This window comes from Quercus suber, unplaced genomic scaffold (assembly GCF_002906115.3).
Source record: "Quercus suber isolate HL8 unplaced genomic scaffold, Cork oak 2.0 scaffold_1177, whole genome shotgun sequence".
Lineage (NCBI taxonomy): Eukaryota > Viridiplantae > Streptophyta > Magnoliopsida > Fagales > Fagaceae > Quercus > Quercus suber.
Window position 1 is genome coordinate 45,284 of NW_027070576.1, and position 26,371 is coordinate 71,654.

General features: G+C 31.2%; 2 protein-coding genes across 2 annotated transcripts; one reads left to right on the forward strand and one right to left on the reverse strand.

Moving 5' to 3' along the window:
* The first annotated feature begins 2,326 nt into the window (after positions 1-2,326).
* On the forward strand, positions 2,327-7,840 carry LOC112015941 (UPF0481 protein At3g47200). The gene is made up of 2 exons (XM_024048408.2): positions 2,327-2,423; positions 6,369-7,840. The coding sequence occupies exon 2, from the start codon at positions 6,403-6,405 to the stop codon at positions 7,723-7,725; it is 1,323 nt and encodes a 440-aa protein (XP_023904176.1). The 5' UTR covers positions 2,327-2,423; positions 6,369-6,402; the 3' UTR covers positions 7,726-7,840.
* Positions 7,841-11,401: 3,561 nt separating this feature from the next.
* On the reverse strand, positions 11,402-12,943 carry LOC112015942 (uncharacterized). Its single transcript, XM_024048409.1, has one exon. The coding sequence runs from the start codon at positions 12,941-12,943 to the stop codon at positions 11,402-11,404; it is 1,542 nt and encodes a 513-aa protein (XP_023904177.1).
* Positions 12,944-26,371: the final 13,428 nt, after the last annotated feature.

Sequence of the window (26,371 nt, forward strand, 5' to 3'; positions counted from 1 at the left end):
TCACTTTAATGAAAATTCTTCTTGAAGTATTGCAAATTGGTGTGTGTGTGTGTGTGGATATTTTCTTTTTTTGCGCCACTAGCCTCATATAAGTGAGTAGTGGGCCTAGTTATCCGCATTAGAATACAAGTCGATTGGGCTCAATTTGTTATTTTTCAATCTGGTTCCAAAACTTACTGCAAGATAATGCAAATTTACAAGGCCTGTTTCCAACTAAGCAGTCTTTTTTTGGATTTGTTTGCAAGAGAATACAAATCCTTTGTCTTAGTTTTTATGTTTTACTAATCATGGTATGTCATGTGTTTGTTTGTTTATTTATTTTAATTTTTGGTTATTTTATAAAAAAAGTCAAATATATACTTGATAAATTGTGATTGATGAAGTATAAAATGAAATATAAAAAATGAGACAAAAAATTTGTATTTCTACCAGCAAGAGACATCATAATGGTTTAATTTTATGTCGAAAGGAAATGAGGTCTGAAGACAAGAGTCAATTTAGAAGGACTATTATAGGCTCTTCAGCTTTATATTGAGAGATAACGGATAAGACATATTTTAGTACTTGTTAGTTTTCCAAGTGAGAGAAGAACTTTCTAGGGTGAGTGTAGTTCTACCCCAAAGTGAATTCATGGTTCTTGACTTGAGTGTTAATGTGAGAGTGAAAGGGTGTAAAGCACTCCAAATTCTTATACTTTTCTATTTTATATATTTTTGTACGATTTGCAGACTCTTCATTGAAAAGTTTGTTAGGAAGGAATTGAACAAGCAATTTTTGGCAATTAAGAACTATAATCTTGGTGGGGCTTGGATGTTCCAACTCGCGCAAGTCTTCGAACTTTGAACTTTGAATAGATAAAGAAAGAGGTTCTTTTCTTTATAAGCAATCCATCTATTGTTCTAAAGCATATTTTCATTTCATTTACTGAAGGAAGCTAAAGGGTAAGGTCTGTCGGGCAGTTGTACCAGTGAAAAACAAGAAGCTTCAGCCTTTTGGACTTGGTACAATACTTTCTTGATCTCTTTTTCCGGGTTGCTTATAAATTATACCCCTCTCCTTTGCAAAAACATTTACAGAGTTAATGTAAACTTTACAGGTTTTGATAAAACTGAAGTTGATAATAATTGTAAGAAAAAGTTTGGTTACAAATTTGGTTGTAGTCTAAGGCTACAATTTTTTTAAAAGAATTAATATTGCTACGTTTCTAAAAAAAAAAAAGAAAAAAAAAAGAATTAATATTGCTACATATTTTGAAAATTTAACTATTAGAATGCATATTCTTTATGTTTTTAACTCACATGTCAAATTCAGTGCCAATTAGATGTTATTTACTATATAATCAATAAATTCATTTTTTATGCATAATTTTATACTATAAAAAATTGCAATTTAAACAATTGATTGATGACATAACTATTGATTTTTTATTTTATTTAAAATTTGTAAGCATGGAGGACATAAGTAAAAATGTAATTCAATAGTAAATTTGTCAAAATTCATATCTAATAAAAATATATTGTGTGAAATTGTAGCATTAAGTTACAACAAAGTTTGTAGCCAAAGTTTGTCCATAATTATATATTTGACGTTCCTTATTTCATTTAGGCATAAAAAATACGAATTCATTTTGACACAAAATCTTACTAAAAATTGATGTTTTTCTTCTTTTAATTATTTTTAGCTATCAGTAGCATTACATTTTATTTTAAAAGTAGGTTTTTTATATTATTTTTATTTTTTTCCAGGGTTTGAACATGATAGGTTTAAATTTCAAGTGCCTAGCAAAAATACATTGACAATAAGATGATTGTACCACATCACAAGAGCCTAAAAAGGCATTTGCTTCCATAGCTCCCATGTATTGTTTGAATTTTTATTATAAGATTATATATATATATATATATATAAAATATTTGATTGCCTCTGGATGAGTCCTATTTGGCCTCTCAAACTTTCAATATATTTTGTATAAACGTGTAAAAAAAATTTATTGATCGATTTGATCACCTTATTATAGACGTGTGTTTCTACTCAAAAATGAATGAGAGCCCCCAAAGAGTTGTCTATCTAATTTGTGTAGTGTATTTGTGTTAGGGTCTGCAATGATCATTCAACCTCAAGACTAGAATCATTACAGACAAAGAAAAGAAAAAGGCAAGAATTAAAAACTAATACCCTTGAAGACAAAAGAAAAAGAAAAAGAAAAAGAGAAACCAAGGAATAAGAGAGACAAAAAGAGAGAAAGGGACCTAGCATGTAAATTAAAAAAGGGACCAAATTTCTTGCTTATATATAATTCATTTATGGGATAGTTTGGATTGGAGACATAGCAAATTTAGATTTCATCTACAGAATTGGCCCAAGGTCTTTAGTGCCTTCATTTCATCCTTCAGTGGTATAACAAAGTTCTATTGTTTTAGAAGGTACTAGACTCTCTCTCTCATTTATGGTTATTCCATTCTCTATTACTGATTTAATATGTGCTTAGCGAATTTTTGTTAGAGTTCAAATTAATTAATAAGTTGTGGTAACATTTAATAACCAAGAAATTTGTGCGCCATTAATATTGTCTAGTTCTCTACGTTAGGGGAACTTGAATCCAAATATCTCTAATGTTAATACTCATTTATATATTGACTATTGCACACCCTTAGCATGGAGAAATTAGAGAAATTATAGAGTACTTCGGTGGATCATGTCACTTGTCCACCATTCCACTAAAAGACTCACACTTATTTAAAATTGTCGAGTCAGTAATTAGTTTCTGTTTAAAATTTTTTTCTAATTTAGCAATTTTAAATAGGAGAAAGTTTTTAGTAGAATGGTGGACCACGTCACTTGTCCATCATGAGGACCTTATAATTTCTCGTGAGAGAACGGAGGGAATAAAGGCTGGGAGCTTTACACACACACACACACACACATATATATATACTTGGAAGAAGTCATTAAAGAACTACAATTGATAAAAAAGTACTTTAGCTAGTTTGGGGAACCTCAAAGGTAGACCAAGTAGATCCCAAGTCAAAGGTATTTAATTTTGATTAAAAGACTGTCCTAAGTAGTGTATCTTAGTCATTTGTTTATGGGTCCTGTTAACAGATGCACAAAGTATTTATTAATTAAAATGGTTTTAATATCATTGTTTTTTTTTTTTGATAGAATTTCTATCTTGTATATATAAAAAAAACACTCATTTGTTGTAAGCCAAAAAAGATAATGTATATATATTATATAGCACAAATTATTGGTTTAAGTGAGCCTATGAACCAAAATTTGATTGATTTCAACCTTTCCATTAGTCGTTAAGATTTATGGAAACTTAAACTTTAATTCTTTTTATCAAAATTACCCCACTCTCGCTCTTTCTCCATACTCCTATTTTTCACTTTCTCGCGCGAAGCTCTCTAATAGTAGAAACTTTAGACAATGGGGTCTATGAAAATAAAAGTGTAAATCTAATACATTAGTAAATAAATCTGTTAGGTTTCTAGGGTTTTAATTTCGTTTCTCAACATAAATCTTTCTATATGTTTATAAATATAATTTTTCTTACCACTAAAATTCATCTTTATTAGCTGGCAACCTGTGTAATACGTAGGAAAGTTTGACAAGATATAAATTATTATCTTCTATATTCTTTGATTAAATATGAAAATGATAATCATGATAGTTATTAATAAACGTATACTTTAATTATGTTTGTACATGGAATTCTATTTTCTAATATTTAAAGAAAATATGACGTATTAAGATTCTAATATATAGGGTTTAAATATATAATAAAATATAAAGTAAAATAACATATAAATAATAACATGTAAAATAGTGAGGTCTCAAAAGACTATATGACACAATATTAGAAGATCAACCAAAATTTATCTTTGGTTTTGTATATAGTATAGATAATAAGATTTGGTTAAATATTGGAGTGTGCATGGGTTAGGTTGGGTTGGGTTGGGTTGGGTTGGTGAGTTTTTTGAACTCACAAGTTGAGAAATTCCCAATCCAACCCATCACATGTGTAGAGACCAACTCAACTTAACCCAAGTGTGATGGAGGATAGGTTAGGGCCCCGCAGCTATTGCAAAACAATGCAGCGGAATGATGTGTGAAATAGAAGTCAGCGATACGACTCTACTCTGATCAATAGTTTGTCAAGCCATGATCAAGACGAAGAGAATAGATAGAAGAGTGCTACAGAAACTCTTGATAAAACCTACAAGGTTTCATCATAATAATCAATATGATAATACATAAGCTCCCTTTTCCCAAGGTCCCCTTGCACCATTTCATAATAGAACCTCATAGACCTTACACTTCTACGTGTGATCTTCTGCTGAAGATAGCTAGACATCATCATTGATCTAGATTTGCTGCAGACTTCTAGATAATTCTGTCGAACATACTAGAATATCTTCTGCAAAACTTGTGCATGATTGGCATATTAACCTTAAATAAGGAACATAATCTTTTGGATATACTGACCTCCTATTATTTCTCCCTAATTCCCGCTGTGGAATGTTATCAATCCATTGGTCCTTGACCAAATCTCGAAAGTTGCTACTGCAGAATGTGTCATCCTCGTCAGATGTCCCACATCAATGTAGATCTGGTTGAGTGGGGTTGGACTGGTGGATTGTGATTACATATTTCATGTCTTATAAAAACTTAGACTTTCATTCATTATTTAATTACTTTTTTAATAAGAAATTATTACTATTCACATAATATACCTAAATTAAATTACAAATTTTCAAATTCATCAAAAATAAAGAATTTTATTAAATAATTATTAAATTCATAAAAAAATTCTTAAACAACCAAAATAAATCAAAATAAGATAATGAAAAAATCAACCCGAACTTAACTCGACCTAAGACTCAAAATAAATTTTTAACCCAATAAACCTAATCCACCAACCCACGAAAACCAACTTGAGTGGTCGGGTTGAATTGAGTTGGGTCGGTTTTGTCAAGTTGGTGGATTTGATGCACAACCCTAGTAAATATATAAAACTAGAACTCATGTGGCATGTAGTTATTTGTTAAACAATAAAAGAAGAAGAAGAAGAAGAAGAAGAAGAAGCTACCATTGGCTATTTGAAATTGGTTTTATTTTGCCTTACAGCCAATTACTTGGTTATTTGGTATCACTTGGAAATTTTTTTTCCTCTGGTACTTTCTTTATATTAAACAAGATATTTAATTTCATTCTATAGGTGTAATTTTTTTTGAGAGATAGTTAGATGCTATCTTTTTGTGAATTATCTTGAAAATTGATCTTAACAATGTTTTTTTGAGAGATACTTAGATGCTATCTTTTTTGTGAATTATCTTGAAAATTGATCTTAACAATGTTCTTTTGAGAGAGAGTTAGATGCTATCTTTTTGTGAATATCTTGAAAATTGATCTTAACAATGTTTTTTTGAGAGATAGTTAGATGCTATCTTTTTGTGAATTATCTTGAAAATTGATCTTAACAATTTTTCTTTGAGAGATAGTTAGATGCTAAGATGCCAATGATATTTAGTTTTGGTTCCTCTTAAACTAAATACCGCTAGCAACTCCATATCTAATCGTAGGGGCTACTTTATACTTTCATGCATAGATAGATTATTATGAGTTGTTATTATCATCATCTTCAATGGTTTATCATAAGTTGGTAATTCACTTGAGTTAGGTAAAAATTTAAAGGGGCGGGGGACCTATTTGGCTATTTCTGTACTTAAAGGTAAAATATTTATTTGAATTAATGGTTAGATGGTGATGTAGGTTGATTTTTTAACAAATAATTAGCTAAAAGAGGTTAGTGTAAGGATCAATATATTAAAGGAGGAAACTGGTGGATTTTGAAACTAAGAGATTCAAAATGTAAGTTCAATAAACTTCAAGGAAGTTTAATTTGTAGCATTATCTCAAAAAAAAAAAAAAAAAAAAAAAAAATCAAAACACACCCACACCCACATTTTGAACATATTAGATTAGACAATAAGAAATGTTTGCTGAATGCTTGGTACTAGTAGACCACGATATGTGGTAATCATGTTTATCGATGAGGAGCATTGGTAAGATCACTTTTATTTTATGTGTTTATTCAAGGAGAGGTTCTTAATTACTTCCTAGCATGAAATTCAAAGGGCAGCCAAGGTCCTAGAGCTAGTAAATAATTGGAACAATAAAGAAGTTTAAAGTCTGTGCTATGTATCTAAGAGTTAGACAATTTTGAATATATACTGCTGTTAGTTTTTTTAAGATTTTCTTCCATCTTTTTGTGTATGGATTAAAATACTTAGTATTCTAAAAAAAAAAATTTGGAACAATTTATTTAATATTTATAATGCTAGTGAATGTTGTTTTCTCATCAGGAAAATTAGAAAGTGAAGTTTATAGGTGGAAAAAATGAAGTCAGCAAAGACAGAAATTCAAAGGGGAGCAAGTTCATCAATTGAAATTCAACATCAATGTACACACGTGGTAAATGAAATTCAAGAAACGTTAAAAAATTTGGAGCCTCCCGTATCACTTGAGTGTTGCATCTATAGGGTTCCACCTTATCTACGAAAATTGAAGGAGGAACACTACACTCCTCAGGTTATTTCAATAGGGCCCTTTCACCATGGCAATGCAGAATTAAGAACCATGGAACAACGCAAATTGAGATATCTCAAGTATTTCATTCAACGTGTTGAGGTTTTTAATATAAGCTTGGAGGATTTAGTGAGGACTATTAAGGAGTGTGAAGAAAGTGTTCGATGTTGTTATGCTGAGACCATTCAACTTAGCAGTGATCATTTTGTAAAAATTATTATAGTGGATGTCATTTTCATTCTTGAGTTGTTTTGGAGAGACTACTTCAGTGATTGGACAAGTGAAGACAATGGTGCAAGTATAGAAACTTGGTTGATGAATGCTATAAGATTTGACTTGATTTTACTAGAAAATCAACTTCCATTCTTTATTTTGGAGAAACTATTTCACCATGCATTTGCCTCTCATCCAAGCTACTCCAGGTCCTTAATTCAAGTCATGACATTTAACTACTTTGATTATTACAACACTCAAGGCATAAGTTATAGTCCGCATTTGAAAATGAAACACTTTCTCGATTTGCTGAGAACCTTTTGGCTACCTCCATCGGAAAAGTTACCAAAAAGAGGCAATGACGTAGTTAAGCATTTGCACTCTGCAACAGAATTGTATGAGGCTGGATTGGTGTTTAAGAAGGGTTCAAGCGGTTGCTTATTGGATATAAACTTCACAAAGGGAGCGTTGAAAATGCCACCTTTAACATTAGACAATTCAAGCGAGACTATTATCCGAAACCTTTTGGCTTTGGAGCAATGTCATTATTTTGATAAAGCATATATTACAGATTATTTTATCCTATTAGGTTTCCTTATTAAGACTAACAAAGATGTGAATTTACTTGTTCGAAAGGGGGTCATGCTTAATTTGCTAGGCAACAGCGATGAAACTAGACATTTGGTGAACAGTGTTATCGACAATGTGATATATGCTGACATGAACTCCGATTATTATCGTGTTTGCAAAGAGTTGAAGGCGTTCTATCGGAAATCGATTTTCCCTTGGCATAGTTGGCTGGAAGCTTTGCAACATGATTATTTTAGCTCTCCTTGCAAAGTTGCTTGGACAATTACTGTTATTATCTTTTTGGTGCTCACTTTTTTACAAACTATATATACAATGTTCCCAAAAAAATAAGTTCAAAATTGAAACCTTACGTATCAACAATATTATGTGGATTGCTAGTTGTTTCATTGTATTATTTATTTTTTGGAGAAATTTTTTCGTTCTCTTTTTGATTTGTTATTATGATTAATGAAGTTGAACTTGCCATTATAAAATACTTGTTTTATTACACTCTCTCTTTTCTATAACTTTTAATTAACGTCATTCATATTACAAGATAAGCTTGAACTTCTTTTTGGCTGCCATTGTGATTTTTAATTTCTCAATAAAACTTTTTATTTTAAAACATTTGATCCAAGTAGGCTACAATAAAAGTGGAAAATTCTTAGGTAGTCTAAACTGACCTCGTAGTCCAAACCAATAAAAATGAGACAACTAAGATAAATTGGTGACATATGGTTAAATCAGTTAATGATGTTTACTGAGTTAATCCAACGATGGAGACCCATCATTAATCCACCTCTTCCTTTCTCAATTACTATTTCAAAACTCTCTCTCTTTCTATCGATTCCCTCAACCCCAACGGTAGATGCCTCTGCCCAGTAAGTTTTCTCTAGGGGCAGCCCAAGGGATTTTGGGGCCTAAGGAGATGTTTAAATTGAGACTTTTTATATATTTAAATTTAATTAAATAATTATTTTTGTACTTAAAATATATTCTTCTAATTTGTTTAGATGCAAATTTAATTAAATTGAGACTTTTTAATTTTTTTTTATATTGAATTTCTTGTTCATATGTGAGTTGTTTATCTAAATTTTCCAAAAAACTTTTTTTGATTTTTTTTTTTTGATTTTTGAGATATTCACTTTATTTATTTATTTGAGAAAAACACACATAATAATAATAATAATAATAATATGCATTAGTCTCAACAAACTATATATCAAAAAAATTTACGACCTTGCCAGCAAGACATTATTCTAGCTACTATTAAAAAGTTTTTTTTTTTTTTTTTCTCCCTTCTCCCTGCGACTCATATCCTTCTTCTTCTTTCTTTTAGTAAACTAGAAGCTTGAGTTCAGTGAAGAAATTCGAGTCTTAGAGACTTGAGTTCCAAGTTAATGTGGATAAATAATTCACGTGGAACTCAAGTCTCTCTATAGAAGAAGAAGATTGCCATCACATGAAACTCAAGACTTAGAGACTCGAGTTCCTTTACCGAACTCGGGTTTCAGAGCCTCGAGATACTAGTTTGCAAAATAATTTTGCAAACTTGACAACTAACTAAATAGTTTAGAAAATTATGTTAAATGCCAAAAAAATCCATGTTTTTGTCAATATTTGTATTATGTTAAAATGTGGAATCAATATTTGTATAAGCTACTTGTGGTACTGTTGTATGTTATTTGATTTTTCTATTATACAGTCCTTTTTCTTTTTGTGTGGTTAAGTTATAGAAATTTTACAAACAAAATGGAACAATCTAGCACACAGAAAGTGTACTAAAAAAATTTCCTAGATATTACAAATTAAAACACTTATAGTTGATATTTTCATTATTGAAACACTTAGAGTAACCACATCAGTTCATTCAAATTTTCTGTCTATTTTTCAGGAAAAAAACCTACTTTTTCTATTTTACACATCAATTTTTACAAAACACCCACATCAATTTATCTATTCTACACATTTATTCAATAAAATATTCATTCTTTTACAATTTTTTATTATTCCCTCCCTTACTACCATTCTCTCTCACAGACCCACAATCTATCACTACCAACTATCACTCCACACCCAGCCACCATCATCACCACCCAACCAGCATCATCAAGGAAAACCAATCCACTCAATCCCAAACCCATTCATCACCCACCCAACCCGAAACCCAGTCAAACCAAATCATCACCCACCCAATCGGCGACAAGATCATCAAAACCCACCAATGAACTAGAAAAAACAAGCCGATCAAGATCAAAATCCACTGACCCACACCCACAATCAACCAAAAAAAAAAAAAAAAAAAAAACCAGCAACTAACAAATCGGAGCGAGATCGATGCCTTCGGCCTAAGCGAGATTGACACCTCGCAGCATCGCCACCTCCTCTTGACGGCCACTGACATGGGCTCCATCCGGCTTGAGACTATAGAAGTGTAGTGACGAGCTGCACTGTAGCTCCTCAAAGGTAGAAGAGTTAGGCCGAGAATATAGAGAGGTTTAGATTTAGGGTCAGACCACCATCTATGGTGGCGTGATGCTCAGAGGTAAAGTTTGAATGTTCAGCCATGGAGCTCGGGTTGATAGAGTTTCAGAGAGAAGCTGAGACTTGATGAGAGGCGTTGGTGTTGCTCAGTGAGAGGAGAGAGAAAAATGAGAGCGAAAAAGATGTGCAAATATAATATTAAAATAATGATAAACGAGCCACAGTAACCGTGTAAATTTACACGATTACTGTAGCTCATGGAAATTTTTAGAAGACTTTACACGTTTTTACATGAGCTGATGTGAGTGTTTTTTGTTCAAAATGTGTAAAATTTGTACTTTCTTCTATTTTAGAAGACTATAACAGATTTGATGTGGTTGCTTTTATAGTTTAATCCTTGTGTCAAATTAAATTTCATACCTTTAAATGTCTCATTTTAAATCCCATATTTGATATTTTCATTATTGTGTTAAATAAAGCCCCACGTTTTAAATGTCAAGTGTTTCATAATTTTCAAGTGTTCAGCACAATAATGAAAGTGTGGAGGTTTTTTTATTTTTGAAAACAATGAAAGTGTGGTGTTTGAAGCGTCACATTTGAAAATGTGGGTTTTGAAGTTTCACAAAGGATAAAATATTAGAGTTTTTATTGGATTTCCCCTAATTAAGTTTTTTTTTTAAAGCCCTTTTTAACTTTAAATTTAGGCTAAAATTCAATTTATTCTATTAATTTGTTCCTCGGTTGCTAAACTAATTCCTAATAAGGTTTCACTTTAGACAATATAGTCCCTTATTTTGTCAAAAGAAGTCAATAAATTCCTTTTATTAAAGTTTTTTAAGTAGGATTGTTAAACACCTAAAACGCTCTATTTAAGCCCAATATTTCACTTAAAAATATCACAAAAGCAACACTCAAAGAACAAAAATGACTACAAATTCTTACCCATCTGTGTTAACTGCTAACTGTCAACCCACCACAAATTCTCCTGCAGGGACACCCACTTTTCAGCATTAACCTTACATCTCCTTCCTCTTTGCTTGGCCTCATTGTTGTAGCCTTGTAGGTTCATGTTATATCGAGGGATGGGGATTTAAAAACCTTGGTTTTCCAAATAAAGGAGAGTAGGAAATGCTTATCTCTCTCTTCTTCTTTTTTTTTTTTTTTTTTTTTTTTTAAATTAATTTTTTTTATACAAAATAAAAATTTTATTCTAGTATAATCTAAGTATATATGTGTGTAAAACTTACTTCTGGAGACTTGACCATTGCCTCTCACACCCCCACAGACATTTATAATTGCGGCGTGGTTATCACGCTAAGAGTGCAATGTGATCTTATCTCTTGGTATTGACATTGCTGCTATTTATGTCACATAAGTTAATTATTTAGTACAATTAAACATAAAAAATTAAAAAAAAAAATCAAAAGATTAATTTAATTTAATTTAATTGTTAAGGATCAAAATGAAAATTTAATAAAAATGCTAAAATATTTTTTTTAATGAATTTATCCTATTTTTTTTTTTTTGAAAACGAAGTAAACTTTCATATATTCATTGAAATAGAGTCCAGGAACAAAGCATCCAAGGCAACAGGAGGAGCATCCTCCATCCAATACAAATCTTCCTCTAAACTATTAGCAAATTTAGCTAAAGCATGGGCTACCCTATTACAATCTCTGTTAACCCAACTAAATGAAACCCTCCTTAAACCACTTATGAGGCATTTAATATCAGCAACCACATTCCCAACAACAGACAGGTCCGGGCTTGACGAGGACAAAGCTTTTATCACATTAATGCTATCACCTTCAATTATGAGCTCATTGAAGCCTGCATCAACAGCAAATTCCATAGCTTTTCTGCATGCTAGAGTTTCAGCTTCATCACTACTCGATACAGATGGCCCAATAGCAGAGAGTGCAGCCATAACTTCCCCAAGTTCATTCCGTATTACAGCCCCAAATCCTGACCTCCCGCTGTCGTTAAATATGGCAGCATCAAAATTCATTTTGAAGAACGGATGAGCTGGTGGACGCCATACATTACCGACAGTTGCCCTTGGCTGCAAGACATCAAGTTGATCCTGCACTTGTGCAAACTCCTCCAGCCACTCCACATCACGTTTGTTCAGCCATCCCGGCTCCTTCAGCTTCCCCCCATGCAAAACACTATTTCGTTGACTCCATAACATCCAGGCCTGCACCAAAAACAGCGCCATATCTTCTGGTTCTAGTCTGTGCAGTAAATAGAGAAAAAGTTGAACCATGTCGGGCTGTCCAAGTGGGCATTTCTGCAACTTTATACGACTACCAGCCCACACATCCTGTGCAACAGGACATTCCCATATCACATGCATCTCATTTTCTGGGCTTTGCAGGCAAATCGGACAGAAAGTTTCAGCAATAATCTTCCTTTTAGCTAAGTTGAGACGGGTTGGCAATATTCCCTGGCAAGCTCTCCATCCGAAGATTTTGATCTTGTTAGGAACATTCATCTTCCATAAGGCCTTCCACACTTGCTGCTCATCATTCCCCTTCGAACATTCTGCCCAATTCTCACTCCTCAAGACCTGCCGGGCCACATAATAACCAGATTTTACAGAGTATCTTCCATTCTTATTATGCAGCCAAATAATTGAGTCATCCACTCGCCTTCGACTCAAAGGGATTCTACAAATAGCTTTCGCATCCTCCCTATGAAAAGTATTCATAATAAGATCATGCTTCCAACAGTGTGAGTCCGGTTCAATGAGATCTGCCACTAACCATTCTCCCACATCCACACCAGCCGAAAACAGAACCTTATTTGTAGGGTGTTTTGGTATCCATTTATCTGTCAAAATTTTTATTGAAGTCCCATCTCCTACCCTCCAACAACACCCTGCCTTTAGAATAGGAATGGCAGCCATAATACTTCTCCAAACAAAAGAACAATTAGGAGACTCAACAGCATCTAAGAAATGAGACCGAGGAAAGTACCGGGTTGAGAAACATTTGTACAAAAGCGAATCCTTTTGTTGCATCAACCTCCATCCCTGTTTGGCCAACATAGCCAAATTGAAAGTTCTCAGATCACAGAAGCCCATTGTATTATAATTTGCCAGATCATTGTATTATCATGAATTTATCCTATTTAATTTGCCAGATCATTGTATTATAATTGTCAATGTTTTTGATATTTTTTTTTTGGTAGTATGTTTTTGCCAGATCATTGTAGTTAATAAATTTGTTTTGCTGCTTTGCTGAATTTCTGTGACAAATTCAACGTACAAAATTGCAAAATGCCCCTTTTGGGCAAACTAAGCAGCATTTTGCAATTTTTCTCAAACTAATTAGGGAAATGCCCCTCTTTTGAAACTCGATTTTCTCAAAATCGAGTTAGTAAAAAAAAAAAAAAATTCTGGAGCCCTATAACGGCTTTTTTAAAGATCTATAGTGACGTTTTCAAGACCTATAGTGGCATTTTGTAACTCGACTTCCAATAAATCGAGTTATAGGCAATTTTTTTTTAATTTTTTTTACCTATAACTCGATTTTATATAAATCGAGTTACAAAACGCCACTATAGGTCCTGAAAATGTCACTATAGGCTCGTTAAAAACGCCTCTATAGGGCCTAAATCGATTTTAAGAAACTCGATTTTCAAAAGAGATTCATTTTCCTAATTAGTTTGAGAAAGAGGGAAAAATGCTGCTTAGTTTGCCCAAAAGGGGCATTTTGCAATTTTGTCCCAAATTCAACTAATACTCTCTTTTTGTCTCTCAATTTGTTAAGTTGCTTGTTGTACATGTACAGTTTTTTTTTTTTTTTTAAAGGGGACAATCACAATGAAAAACCCACAATTAATCCAAAAACCTCTAAAAAAGATGAGTATTTGAATGACAAAACCATATTCTCCAACCCCTCAAAAGCTTTATTGTGAGGTTAGTGGAACCATCCAAATATGAAATATGAACACTATGATGTCAATCGAATTTCTCTTTTTACGTAAGACATAAACATAGTAAGGATAAATCTTGTTCTACTTAGATGGGGTTACTTAAATTCTTAAGGAATTAGAATATTTAAAGGAGATGGTATAGCATTTTAATATTAAATAATTAAAATGAATAAAATTGACAACTTTTTTTTGAGAGATAATTAAAATATATATGCTATTAATCTCGCAGTTTAAACTATTTTCTGCTTAGAGTACTCCCAATCATTTTGTGCATAAGGAAGTGATAATTCAGTTATAAGGCTCTTAGCTAAAATTGACAACATAAATTTAAAGATGTGGGGGTGAGAGTTAATATGGAAGATAAAAAAGTTAATTAAATGTGTAATCTTATATTGAAAAACGAGAGAGACTTTATTATTTTTTAAGTATACAGATTAATGGGCTGAAAGGTATTGGAGTAGATCAAATACGTGTACATGGAGAAAGTGAAGAGAGGAGGTGTCCAAATAGTATTGTGTAATTTCTTCTAAAAAAAATATTATTCATAATTTTTATTATTCAATTTATCTTGTATTATTTTCATTTTTCTTGTGTTTGCCCTAGTGGGAGATCATATCAGTGTTTAGGGATAATTCTTTGATGTAGTAAGTATCTTGCATAATTATCTTGAGAAGCTGGATATTTAGATGTCAAGATGGAGGGGCACGTATTTTTTTTTTTTTTTTTCCATTATTGATTATTTTCAAACTTAAAATTTAGTTATTTTATTTGGGTAACTTGGTCTTTTATGATGTTGTAGGAAATTTAAGTATATTTTTGTAATTTTTTTTTAATTTTCAGAGAAGATGGTAAAAAATCCTAAAGGACTCTTAAAAATATGTATTTTTTTTAGACCTGTTTTCAGTAGATTGAAATAAAATATTTTTCTGAGAATGTCTCAAATTTCTAATGGGTTCTAGATTTATCTTTCCTTGATTCGTCATGGCTTCGTTAAGTTAGAACTATATTTAACTTATTGCATTTCGTTCTGCTTGAAACTCTTTAGCTTTATCTTGAAAGATAGGCATTCTTTAATTTATTTAGTTGTTTTCTAGATGAGAGGAAGACCTTTTTAGGAGTAGTGTAGTAGCAGTAGTGCTCCGAACCTTTTTACACTTTACGTTGTTATATATATATATATATTTTGCTGTTTTATTTTACTTTTGCATGATTTGCATTGCAGGCATGAAACACACTAGTACTCTTCATTGAAAAGTTTGTTTGGAATGATATGAACAAGCAAATCTTGGTGGGGCTTACACTAGTGGATGCTTAACTCTTGCTATATATTCACTTTTAATAGAGATTGTATCATGTATATCACACCGATCGACTTCAAAAGGGCCTAAAAGAAAAAAAAAATCAAATGATTTATTTAATTTAATTGTATTGTTAAGGATCAAAATGAAAGTTTAATAAAAATACTAAAATATTTTTTTAATAAATTTATCCTGTCTCTCAAAAAAAAAAAAAAAAAATTGCCGGATCATTGCATTATAATTGTAAATGTTTTTGATACTAATTGTTGTAGTCAATAAATTTTTTTTTTTGCTGCTTTGCTGAATACATGTGACAAATTCAACTAATGTTCTCTTTCCGTCTCTCTTGGAAGGTTATGTTAAAATGTGGAATCAATATAAGCTGCTTGTGGTACAGTCATAAATTTTCTGATTTTTCAGTTATATGCAGTGTTTTTTTTTTTTGGGTGAAGTTATAGAAATTTCACTAATAAAATGGGACAATCTAGCACACAGAAAGTGTACTAGACAATCTCCTAAAGATTACAAATTAGTAATCATTCAAGGAGAAAAAACAGAGAAAAGAAAATGGAGGACATCACTATGAAAAGCACACATCTAATCCACAGCTCTCTAAAAAAAAAAGAGTACTTGAATTTTGAAAGACAAAACCATATGCTCGAACCCCTCAAAAGCTTTGTCGGGATGTCATAGTGGAACCATCCAAATGTGAACACTATGATGTCAATCCAATTTCTCTTTTTACGTAAGACATCTAACATAGCAAGGCTAAATCTTGTTCTAGTTAGATGGAGGCTCCTTAATTAAATTCATAAGGAATTAGAATATTTGAAGGAGATCTTATCGGTGTTTATGGATAAGTCTTTGATGTAGAATAGTGTAGAAGGAAACACAAATTAAAAAAAGGGCGAAGTTTGGCTACAAATTTTGTTATAGTTTAAGGCCATAATTTCACTTAATATTTTTTTATTGGATGTGAATTTTGAAAAATTTACCATTAGATTACATTTTTTTTTTCTTATATCCTCCATGCTTTCAAAATTTTCAAAAGATCAAAGATTAATAGTTATGTTATCAATTAATTGTTTAAATTGTAAACTTTTGTAGTCTAAGAATCTAAAGACTAAAATTATATTTAAAAAATAAATTTATGGTTCACATAGTAAATAACATACGATTGACACAAAATTTGATGCGTGTTTATAGCGTAAAAAAAATGCAATCCAACGATTAACAGTTAAAATTTTAAAATATTTAATAATGTAATTTTTTAAAATTAAGTTGCAGCATTAAGCTACAACCCAGTTTGTAGCAAAAAATTATCCATTAAAGAATGCCGACTACACTTTAGTGCCCATTTGGGATGCACTTATAAGCTAGGTTATTGCTTAATTTTTTTTTTCTACTATTTTTGGGTCTCATGTGGTGTGAGTCACTTATTTTATTTAACTCTTATTTTTTATCTGCAGTATTTTCAACAAAAATATTTGAGCAAAAAGTTAGATAAGTTATTCCTAAACGAACATTTAGATATTTAGATATCAAGACAAAGGGGTGCATAATTAAATAATTTGTTTGTCATTGATTATATTCAAACTTAAATTTAATTATTTTATTTGGGTAATTTTATCTTTTATGATGATGTAGGAAATTTAACTATATTTTTGTAAATTTTTATTTGATAGAGAAGATGGTAAAAAAAATCCTAAAGGGCTCTTTAAAATATGTATTTTTCTAGACTAGTAAAATAATCAATCCTATTACCCAACCAAGAACAAAACTCAGGGTTGCCATTTTTAATCCTAAAAAATCCACCACGCAAAACCCTAAACCCTTTTAGAGAGATGACCCTTTTAGAGAGACGGATAATAAAAGCTTTCTTAATCCATTATAAATCCCAAAGGGTGAAGCAAGAAGGAACCAGCTTCCAACTCCCAACAAGTAGTTCTATCAAATGCACATTCTATATTTATTGCTCTAGTTTGAAGTAGATACAACAGCTTAAGAGTGTGTTTGCGCGTGTGTGAGTATGAGTGTGGTGGTAGAAGTAGGGTCATTTCTATCTACTTCACCATCTCTTTCATTTCTTTTATCTTTTTTAAAAGCATTATTGTGAAAGTTGTTGTGTGATTTTGTGAGATGATTGAATGATAAGCAGAAGCATGATAGAGAAAGCACACATACAAAGTTTTTCGTGGTTCAGCCTAACGACTTGTATCCACAATGAAAAAGCTCTTAATGACTACATATTATATTATATTAAGCACTTATGTTACAATGAACCCAATGTAGGAATTATATATTAGAGAATATATGTCTAACCATAGGCTAATCATAGACTAACCTAAGGTTAATACGCTTGTTTTACAAGTACATTGACCTACGATTGATTTAAGTCACTTAGGCCATAATATATCTAACACCCTCTCAAACTAAAAGTAAAAGTTTGAATTTGAAAGATCTTGAATGTATAGTTTAGTGTGGCATCTATTCTGCTCAATTGATATGACATGATCTTGTGTCACAAATATGACACTATATCTAGTTGGCATGGCAAAACTGTTAAGTAAATAAGATTTTGTGTCAATTCTTTGTATAGAATTACACCACTGACAAAACAAGCTATATTTTTGGCAAATTTTTTTTTTTGAAAAAATATGTATATATTTGGGCACCTTGTAACACAGTAAAGAGCAATTTAAAAAAAAAAAAAATTAAAACAAAATAAAACTTTGGAATGAAGGCCCCCACTTGGAGAATGACTTGGTTAAGCCTAAAGCCCAAGTCCTTGGTGAAGTTGTTTGCTTATTTAGACATGGGCGGCCCGCCCAATCCAAGTGTTTTGTTTGATGGGCCGCGTGTCCTTAATTAACTCCATCTTCACGTGCACTTGGATTGTGCTCATTGCAAATACTGCAAGTGAGGCAACACATGTACTTCTGTAGCCGCATCTGTAGAACGAAGCTAGGTGGGTCCATCTCGTTGTCGTTGAAGGTTTGTTTTTGCTGCGCGGTGATGATCTTAAACCCACGAACGATGCGATGAAGAGGTCGCCATGGTAATTCTCAAATCCACAAACAGTGTGGTACTGGTAGCATACGACATACCTGTGGTTGCGGACCAGAGATAGTGGTCGTGACTGGGCTGTGTTGACGGCGGCTTATCTCGTAGAGAAACAAATCCAATGACAAGATCGATGTTGCTGTCTGTGAGAAACTTCCACAGAGAGAGTTGAACGGTGTTTGAGTGAGTAGCAACTTTTTGATGATTGAAGGAAATGAGGTCTGATTCTTCTGAGTAGCAACTATTACAGGCTCTTCAAGTCCATATTGAGAGATAACTGAGAAGACATTCTTTAGTATGTGTGAATAAAACTTTCCAAGTTGAGTGTAGTTGTACGTTTTTAAACTCCTTAAACACAAGTTGTTTAACCTAATATTAAGCCAAGTTAATTAATAAGTTCATTAATAAGATCTAAGTTAAACACATTCAAACCATATTATGTAAGTAGTGTGGAAATATAAAGAACACACGATATGATAACCAAGAAAATCATACCGGTAAAAAATCTGGGGAAGATTTAACCTAGTTATTCTCAAGGTAAAACAAATCCACTATAAAAGAATTAAAGTTTTTATAATAAGACTTAGACTATTAACATTCTATTACTATCTCGAGTAGAAAACTTGCTATCACGATCACGTGACAGCTTTGAGTCCATGAACTACTTCTTTCCTTGATCCACAACATTCACAAGTTCTCCTACTTGTGTTTTTTTTTTTTTTTTTTTAACTCTTGAAATAGCAACCGAAGAAATCACCAAGTTCTTGATATCAATCTTGACCTTGATAACCTTAAGTGTGTATGAAAGTAAATATCTTTAGATCTCACAGCAAATTCACACACACAGCATATCAACAACATCTAAAACATGACTAGTGTTTTTCCTTTTATACTTGAAGCAAAACATAAAACACTACATATTATATAGGCTTAGGCTGAGTTGAAAATTCTATAGAAAAAACAATTTGCACGAGGTTTGATCGATCGAGTCTAATTTTCGATCGATTGAGCCTTGTAGATTTAGTCCAATAAATCCTATAGTACACTTGATTCTAATTTTACAAATAAACACACTTTGAGCAGTCTAAATCTAGATTCTAAGTTTTGATCATGGTTTGTCAATTCATTACAAATTGAAGTTTTAATACACTTAGCTCCTAAAGACTTAGATTCTAACAGTAGTGGTACCCCAAAGCGAATTCAAAGGGTGTAAACCACTCCAAAATTTTTCTATTTTATTTTACTTTTGGCTCTTACTATCTTGGTGGGGCTTGCATTACTAGATGCTCCAACTCACACAAGTCTTTGAACTTTGAAGAGATAAAGAAAGAGGTTCTTTTCTTTATAACCAATTCATCTGGGGTCATACTCTAAAGCATATTTTCATTTCATTTACTGAAGGAAGCTAAAGCTTTAAGGTCTGTCGGGTAGTTTTCATTTATGTACCCGTGAAAAACAAGAAGCTTCATCCTTTTGGACTTGGTGCAATACCTTCTGGATCTCTTTTTCTTGGTTGCTAACTTGCTAATAATTTATACACCTCTTTCTTGCAAAAACATTTTCAGAGTTAATTTAAACTTTGCGGGTTTTGATATAAAACTTGTACTCCTCCGTGATTCATGTCTGTTTGGATTGAGGGAGAAAAAAGAGTAGAGTAGAGTAAAGTAGATAGAAATAACCTAAAAAAATAATTTATTTTCAGCATACTTTACTTCTCTCCACTCCTCCTCCCTCCCCCCTCAACCCAAACGGGAATTACGATTTCATTTTCATACAAAATCTCTCTCTCTCTCTCTCTCTCTCTCTCTCTCTCTCTCTCTCTCTCTCTCTCTCTCTCTCTATATATATGCCAAATTAGCTACACAAATTAGCTAGATTGCCAACTCTTTGGGGATCTCCTTCATTTTTGCGTAGAAATACATGTCTATAGTAAGGGGATCAAATTGAATAAGTTCTTTTATATAGGTTTATACAAAATATGAAAGTTTGAGAGGCCAAATAGGATTCATCCAGATGCAACCATATATATATATATATATATATATATATATATAGAGAGAGAGAGAGNAGAAAAGAAGAAGAAAGAGAGAGAGATGAGCATTTCCTACTCTACTTTATTTGGAAAACCAAGGTTTTTAAATCCCCATCCCTCGATATAATATGAACCTACAAGGCTACAACAATGAGGCCAAGCAAGAGAGGAAGGAGATGTAAGGTCAGTGCTGAAAAGTGGGTGCCTGGCCCTGCAGGAGAATTTGTGGGTGGGTTGACAGTTAACACAGATGGGTAAGAATTTGTGGTCATTTTTGTTCTTTGAGTGTTGCTTTTGTGATATTTTTAAGTGAAATATTGGGCTTAAATAGTGCATTTTAGGTGTTTAACAATCCTACTTAAAAAACTTTAATAAATGGAATTTATTGACTTCTTTTGACAAAATAAGCGACTATATTGTCTAAAGTGAAACCTTATTAGGAATTAATTTAGCAACCGAGGAACAAATTAATAGAATAAATTGAATTTTAGCCTAAATTTAAAGTTAAAAAGGGCTATTGAAAAAAACTTAATTAGGGGAAGTCCAATAAAAACTCTAATATTTTATCCTTTGTGAAACTTTAAAACCCACATTTTCATATGTGACGCTTCAAACTCCACACTTTAATTGTTTTCAAAAATAAATAAATAAACCTCCACACTTTTATTATTGTGCTGAACACTCGAAAATTATGAAACACTTGACATTTAAAACGTGGGGCTTAATTTGTTTAACACAATAATGAAAATATCAAATATGGGATTTAAAATGAGACATTTAAAAGGATGGAATTTAATTTGACACAAGGATTAAACTATAAGTGTTTCAATAATGAAAATATCAACTATAAGTGTTTTAATATGTAATATCTATGAAATTTTTTTAGTACACTTTCTGTGTGCTAGATTGTTCCATTTTTTTCGTAAAATTTCTATAACTTAACCACACAAAAAGAAAAAGGACTGTGTAACAGAAAAATCAAATAACATACAACTGTACCACAAGTAGCTTATACAAATATTGATTCCACATTTTAACTTAACCTGACAAGAGAGAGACAAAAACATGGACTTTTTTGGGATTTAACATAATTTTTTTGAACTATTTAGTTAGTTGTCAAATTTACAAAATTATTTTGCAAACTAGTATCTCAAGACTCTAAAACTCAAGTTCAGTAAAGGAACTCAAGTCTCTAAGTCTTGAGTTCCAAGTGATGGCAATCTAATGTGGAAGAAATTAAAAATCCACATGGGTCTTCTTCTTCTTCTTCTTCTTAATTTTCTTCTGCTCTATGGAGAGACTTGAGTTCCACGCGAATTATTTATCAACTTGGAACTCGAGTCTCTAAGACTCGAATTTCTTCACTAAACTCAAGCCTCTAGTTTATTAAAATGTTCAGAAAATAAATAAAAAAAAAAAGAAAGAAGAGGGAATGAATCATGGGGAGAAGGGAGAAAAAAAAAACTTTTTAATAGTAGCTAGAATAATGTCTTGCAGGCAACGAGGTCAAACAGAATGTTAAATTTTTTGATATATAGTTTGTTAAGATTGATGCATATTCTTTTTGTGGGTTTTTAGCTATATTTTTAACCTATGGCTAGTTTATTGAGATTGGTGTGAATGCTCTAAGGGCAACTTTCCATCTATTTTGCACACAAAAAACTACTTTTTCTAGTTGCCAAATTAGCTACACAAATTAGCTAGATTGCCAACTCTTTGGGGATCTCCTTCATTTTTGCGTAGAAATTCTTCTTCTTCTTCTCTTTTTTTTTTTTTTTTTAATTAAAATTTTTTTTATACAAAATAGAAATTTTATTCTAATATAATCTAAGTGTATATTTATGTGAAATTTCTTTCCGGAGACTTGACCCTTGCCCCTCACACCCCACAAACATTTATAATTGCAGAGTGGTTATCACGCTAAGAGTGCGATGTGATCTTATCTCTTGGTATTGACATTGCTATTTATGTCACATAAGTTAATTATTTAGTACAATTAATTGACACACAATGGCTTTTAACAGAAGTTGTATCATGTATATCACACCGATTTCAAAAGGACATTAAACATAAAAAAATTAAAAAAAAAAAAATCAAAAGATTAATTTAATTTAATTTAATTGTTAAGGATCAAAATGAAAATTTAATAAAAATACTAAAATATTTTTTTAATGAATTTATCCTATTTAATTTGCCAGATCATTGTATTATAATTGTCAATGTTTTTGATATATTTTTTTTGGTAGTACGTCTTTGCCAGATCATTGTAGTCCATAAATTTGTTTTGCTGCTTTGCTGAATTTATGTGACAAATTCAACTAATGCTCTCTTTTGGCTCTCAATTTGTTAAGCTGCTTTTTGTACATGTACAGTCTTTTTTTTTTTTTCCTAAAAAAATGGGACAATCACAATGAAAAACACACAATTAATCCAAAGACCTCTAAAAAAGATGAGTATTTGAATGACAAAACCTTATTCTCCAACCCCTCAAAAGCTTTATTGTGATGTCAGTGGAACCATCCAAATATGAAATATGAACACTATGATGTCAATCGAATTTCTCTTTTTACGTAAGACATAAACATAGTAAGGCTAAATCTCGTTCTACTTAGATGGGGTTAGTTAAATTCTTAAGGAATTAGAATATTTAAAGGAGATGGTGTAGCATTTTAATATTAAATAATTAAAATAAATAAAATTGACAATTATTTTTTGAGAGATAATTAAAATACATATGCTATTAATCTCGCAGTTCAAATCATTTCTTGCTTAGAGTACTCCCAATCACTTTGTGAATGAGGAAGTGATAATTCAGTTACAAGGCCTTTAGCTAAAATTGACAACTTAAATTTAAAGATGTGGAGTTGAGAGTTTATATAGAAGATAAAAAAAGTTAATTAAATGTGTAATCTTATATTGAAAAACGAGAGACTTTATTATATTTTAAGTATATAGATTAATGGGCTGAAATGTATTGGAGTAGATATATTAGGTCAGATACGTGCACATGGAGAAAGTGAAGAGAGGAGGTGTCCAAATAGTATTGTGTAATTTCTTCCAAAAAAAATATTATTCCTAATTTTTATTATTCAATTTATCTTGTATTATTTTCATTTTTCTTGTGTTTGCCCAAGCGGGAGATCATATCGGTGTTTAGGGATAAGTCTCTGATGTAGTAAGTATCTTGCATAATTATCTTGAGAAGTTGGATATTTAGATGTCAAGACGGAGGGGAAAGTAATTAAAATTTTTTTGGTCCATTATTGATTATTTTCAGACTTAAAATTTAGTTATATTATTTGGGTATAACTTGGTCTTTTATGATGTTGCAGGAAATTTAAGTATATTTTTGTAATTTTTTTAAATTTTTTTAATTTTCAGAGAAGATGGTAAAAAATCCTAAAGGACTCTTAAAAATATGTATTTTGTTAGACTTGTTTTCAGTAGATTGAAATAAAATATTTTTCTGAGAATGTCTCAAATTTCTAATGGGTTCTAGATTTATCTTTCCTTGATTCGTCATGGCTTCGTTAAGTTAGAAATATATTTAGCTTATTGCTTTTCGTTCTGCTTGAAACTCTTTTAGCTTTATCTTGAAAGATAGGCATTCTTTAATTTATTTATTTGTTTTCTAGATGAGAGGAAGACCTTTTTAGGAGTAGTGTAGTAGCAGTAGTGCTCCGAAACTTTTTACATTTTACGTTGTTATATATATATATATGTATATATTTTGCTGTTTTATTTTACTTTTGCATGATTTGCATTGCAGGCATGAAACACACTAGTACTCTTCATTGAAAAGTTTGTTTGGAAGGATGTGATGAACAATCAAATCTGGGTGGGGCTTACAGGGGATGCTATGATCTCCAACATCTCGCACAATTCTTTCAACTTTGAAGATCAGATAAAGAAAGAGGTTCTTTTCTTTATAAACAATCCATCTATTAATTTGTTTGGGTCTGAATCGTACAGCAGAGTTTCATTTCATTTACTAAAAGTGCTCAAAGGTCTGTGTGGCAATTTATTGCATTCATTTTTACTTCGGTTGCTAAATTAATTCCTAACAGTTCATCAAAAAAAAAAAAAAAAAAAAAAAATCCCTAACAAGTTTTCACTTTAGGCAATTTAGTCCCATATTTTGTCAGAAGAAGTCAATAAATTCCTTTTATTAAAGTTTGTTAAGTAGGACCGTTAAAGTTTTTTTTAAAAAAAAAAAAAAAAAAGTAGGACCGTTAAACACTTAAAGCATACTATTTAAGCCCAACATTTCACTTAAAAATATCACAATGAAAATTTAAGGATCAAAATGAAAATTTAATAAAAATGCTAAAATGTTTTTTAATAAATATATCCTGTTTCTCAAAAAAAAAAAAAAAAAAAAGGCCAGATAATTGCGTTATAATTGTAAATGTTTTTTATACTAACTGTTGTAGTTAATAATTTTTTTTTGCTGCTTTGCTGAATTTATGAAACAAATTCAACTAATGCTCTCTTTTTGTCTCTCTTGGAAGGTTATGTTAAGACGTGGAATTAATATAAGCTGCTTGTGGTACAGTCATAAGTTATCTGATTTTTCAGTTATACGCAGTGTTTTTTCTTTTTTGGGTGAAATTATAGAAATTTCACTAATAAAATGGCACAATCTAGCACACAGAAAGTGTAGTAGACAATCTCCTAAAGATTACAAATTAGTAATCATTTAATGAGAAAAAATAGAGAGAAAAGAAAATGGCAGACATCACTGTGAAAAGCACACATCTAATCCACAGCCCTCTTACAAAAAAAAAAAAAAAAAAAAAAAAAAGTATTTGAATTTTGAAAGAAAAAACCATATGCTCCAAACTCCTCAAAAGCTTTGTTGTGATGTCATAGTGGAACCATCCAAATGTGAACACTATGATGTCAATCCAATTTCTCTTTTTACGTAAGACATCTAACACAGTAAGGCTAAATCTTGTGCTAGTTAGATGGAGGCTCCTTAATTAAATTCATAAGGAATTAGAATATTTGAAGGAGATTTTATAAAGGAGATTTTATCGGTGTTTATGGATATATAAGTCTTTGATGTAGAATAGTGTAGAAGGAAACACAAATTAAAAAATGGCAAAGTTTGGCTACAAATTTTATTATAGTTTAAGGCCATAATTTCACTTAATATCTTTTTATTGGATGCGAATTTTGACAAATTTACCATTAGATTACATTTTTTTTTCTTATATCCTTAATGCTTTCAAAATTTTCAGAAAATCAAAGATTAATAGTTATGTCATCAATTAATTATTTAAATTGTAAGTTTTTGTAGTCTAAGACTCTAAAGACTAAAATTATATTTAAAAAATAAATTTATGGTTCACATAGTAAATAACATATGATTGACACAAAATTTGACGCGTGTTTATAGCGTAAAAAAATGCAATCCAACGATTAACAGTTAAAATTTTAAAATATGTAATAATGTAATTTTTTAAAATTAAGTTGCAGCATTAAGCTACAACCTAGTTTGTAGCAAAAAATTATCCATTAAAGAATGCCTACTACACTTTAGTGCCCATTTGGGATGCACTTATAAGATAGGTTATTGCTTATTTTTTTTTTTACTATTTATGGGTTTCATGTGATGTGAGTCACTTACTTATTTTATTTAGTTCTTATTTTTTATTTACAGTATTTTCAACAACAAAATTTGAGCAAAAAGTTAGATAAGTTGTTTTCAAATGAAATTTAGATATTTAGATATCAAGAAGAAGGGGTGCATAATTAAATAATTTGTTTGTCATTGATTATTTCAAACTTAAAATTTATTATTTTATTTGGGTATAACTTGTCTTTTATGATGTGTAGGAAATTTAATATATTTTTGTAATTTTTTAATTTATTTAGAGAGATGGTAAAAAATCCTAAAGGACTCTTAAATATGTATTTTTCTAGATTGGTAAAATAATCAATCTTATTACCCAACCAAGAACAAAACTCAAGGTTGCCATTTTTAATCCTAAAAAATCAACCATGCAAAACCCTAAACCCTTTTAGAGAGATGACCCTTTTAGAGAGACGGATAATAAAAGCTTTCTTGATCCAGTATAAATCCCAAAGGGTGAAGCAAGAAGGAGCCAACTTCTAACTCCCAACAAGTAGTTCTATCAAATGCATATTCTATATTTATTGCTGCTTCTGTTGATAG

Bases quoted from the DNA above. Each gene is read 5' to 3' on its own strand.
- LOC112015941 (XM_024048408.2), top strand. From the start codon at position 6,403: ATGAAGTCAGCAAAGACAGAAATTCAAAGGGGAGCAAGTTCATCAATT.
- LOC112015942 (XM_024048409.1), bottom strand. From the start codon at position 12,943: ATGGGCTTCTGTGATCTGAGAACTTTCAATTTGGCTATGTTGGCCAAA.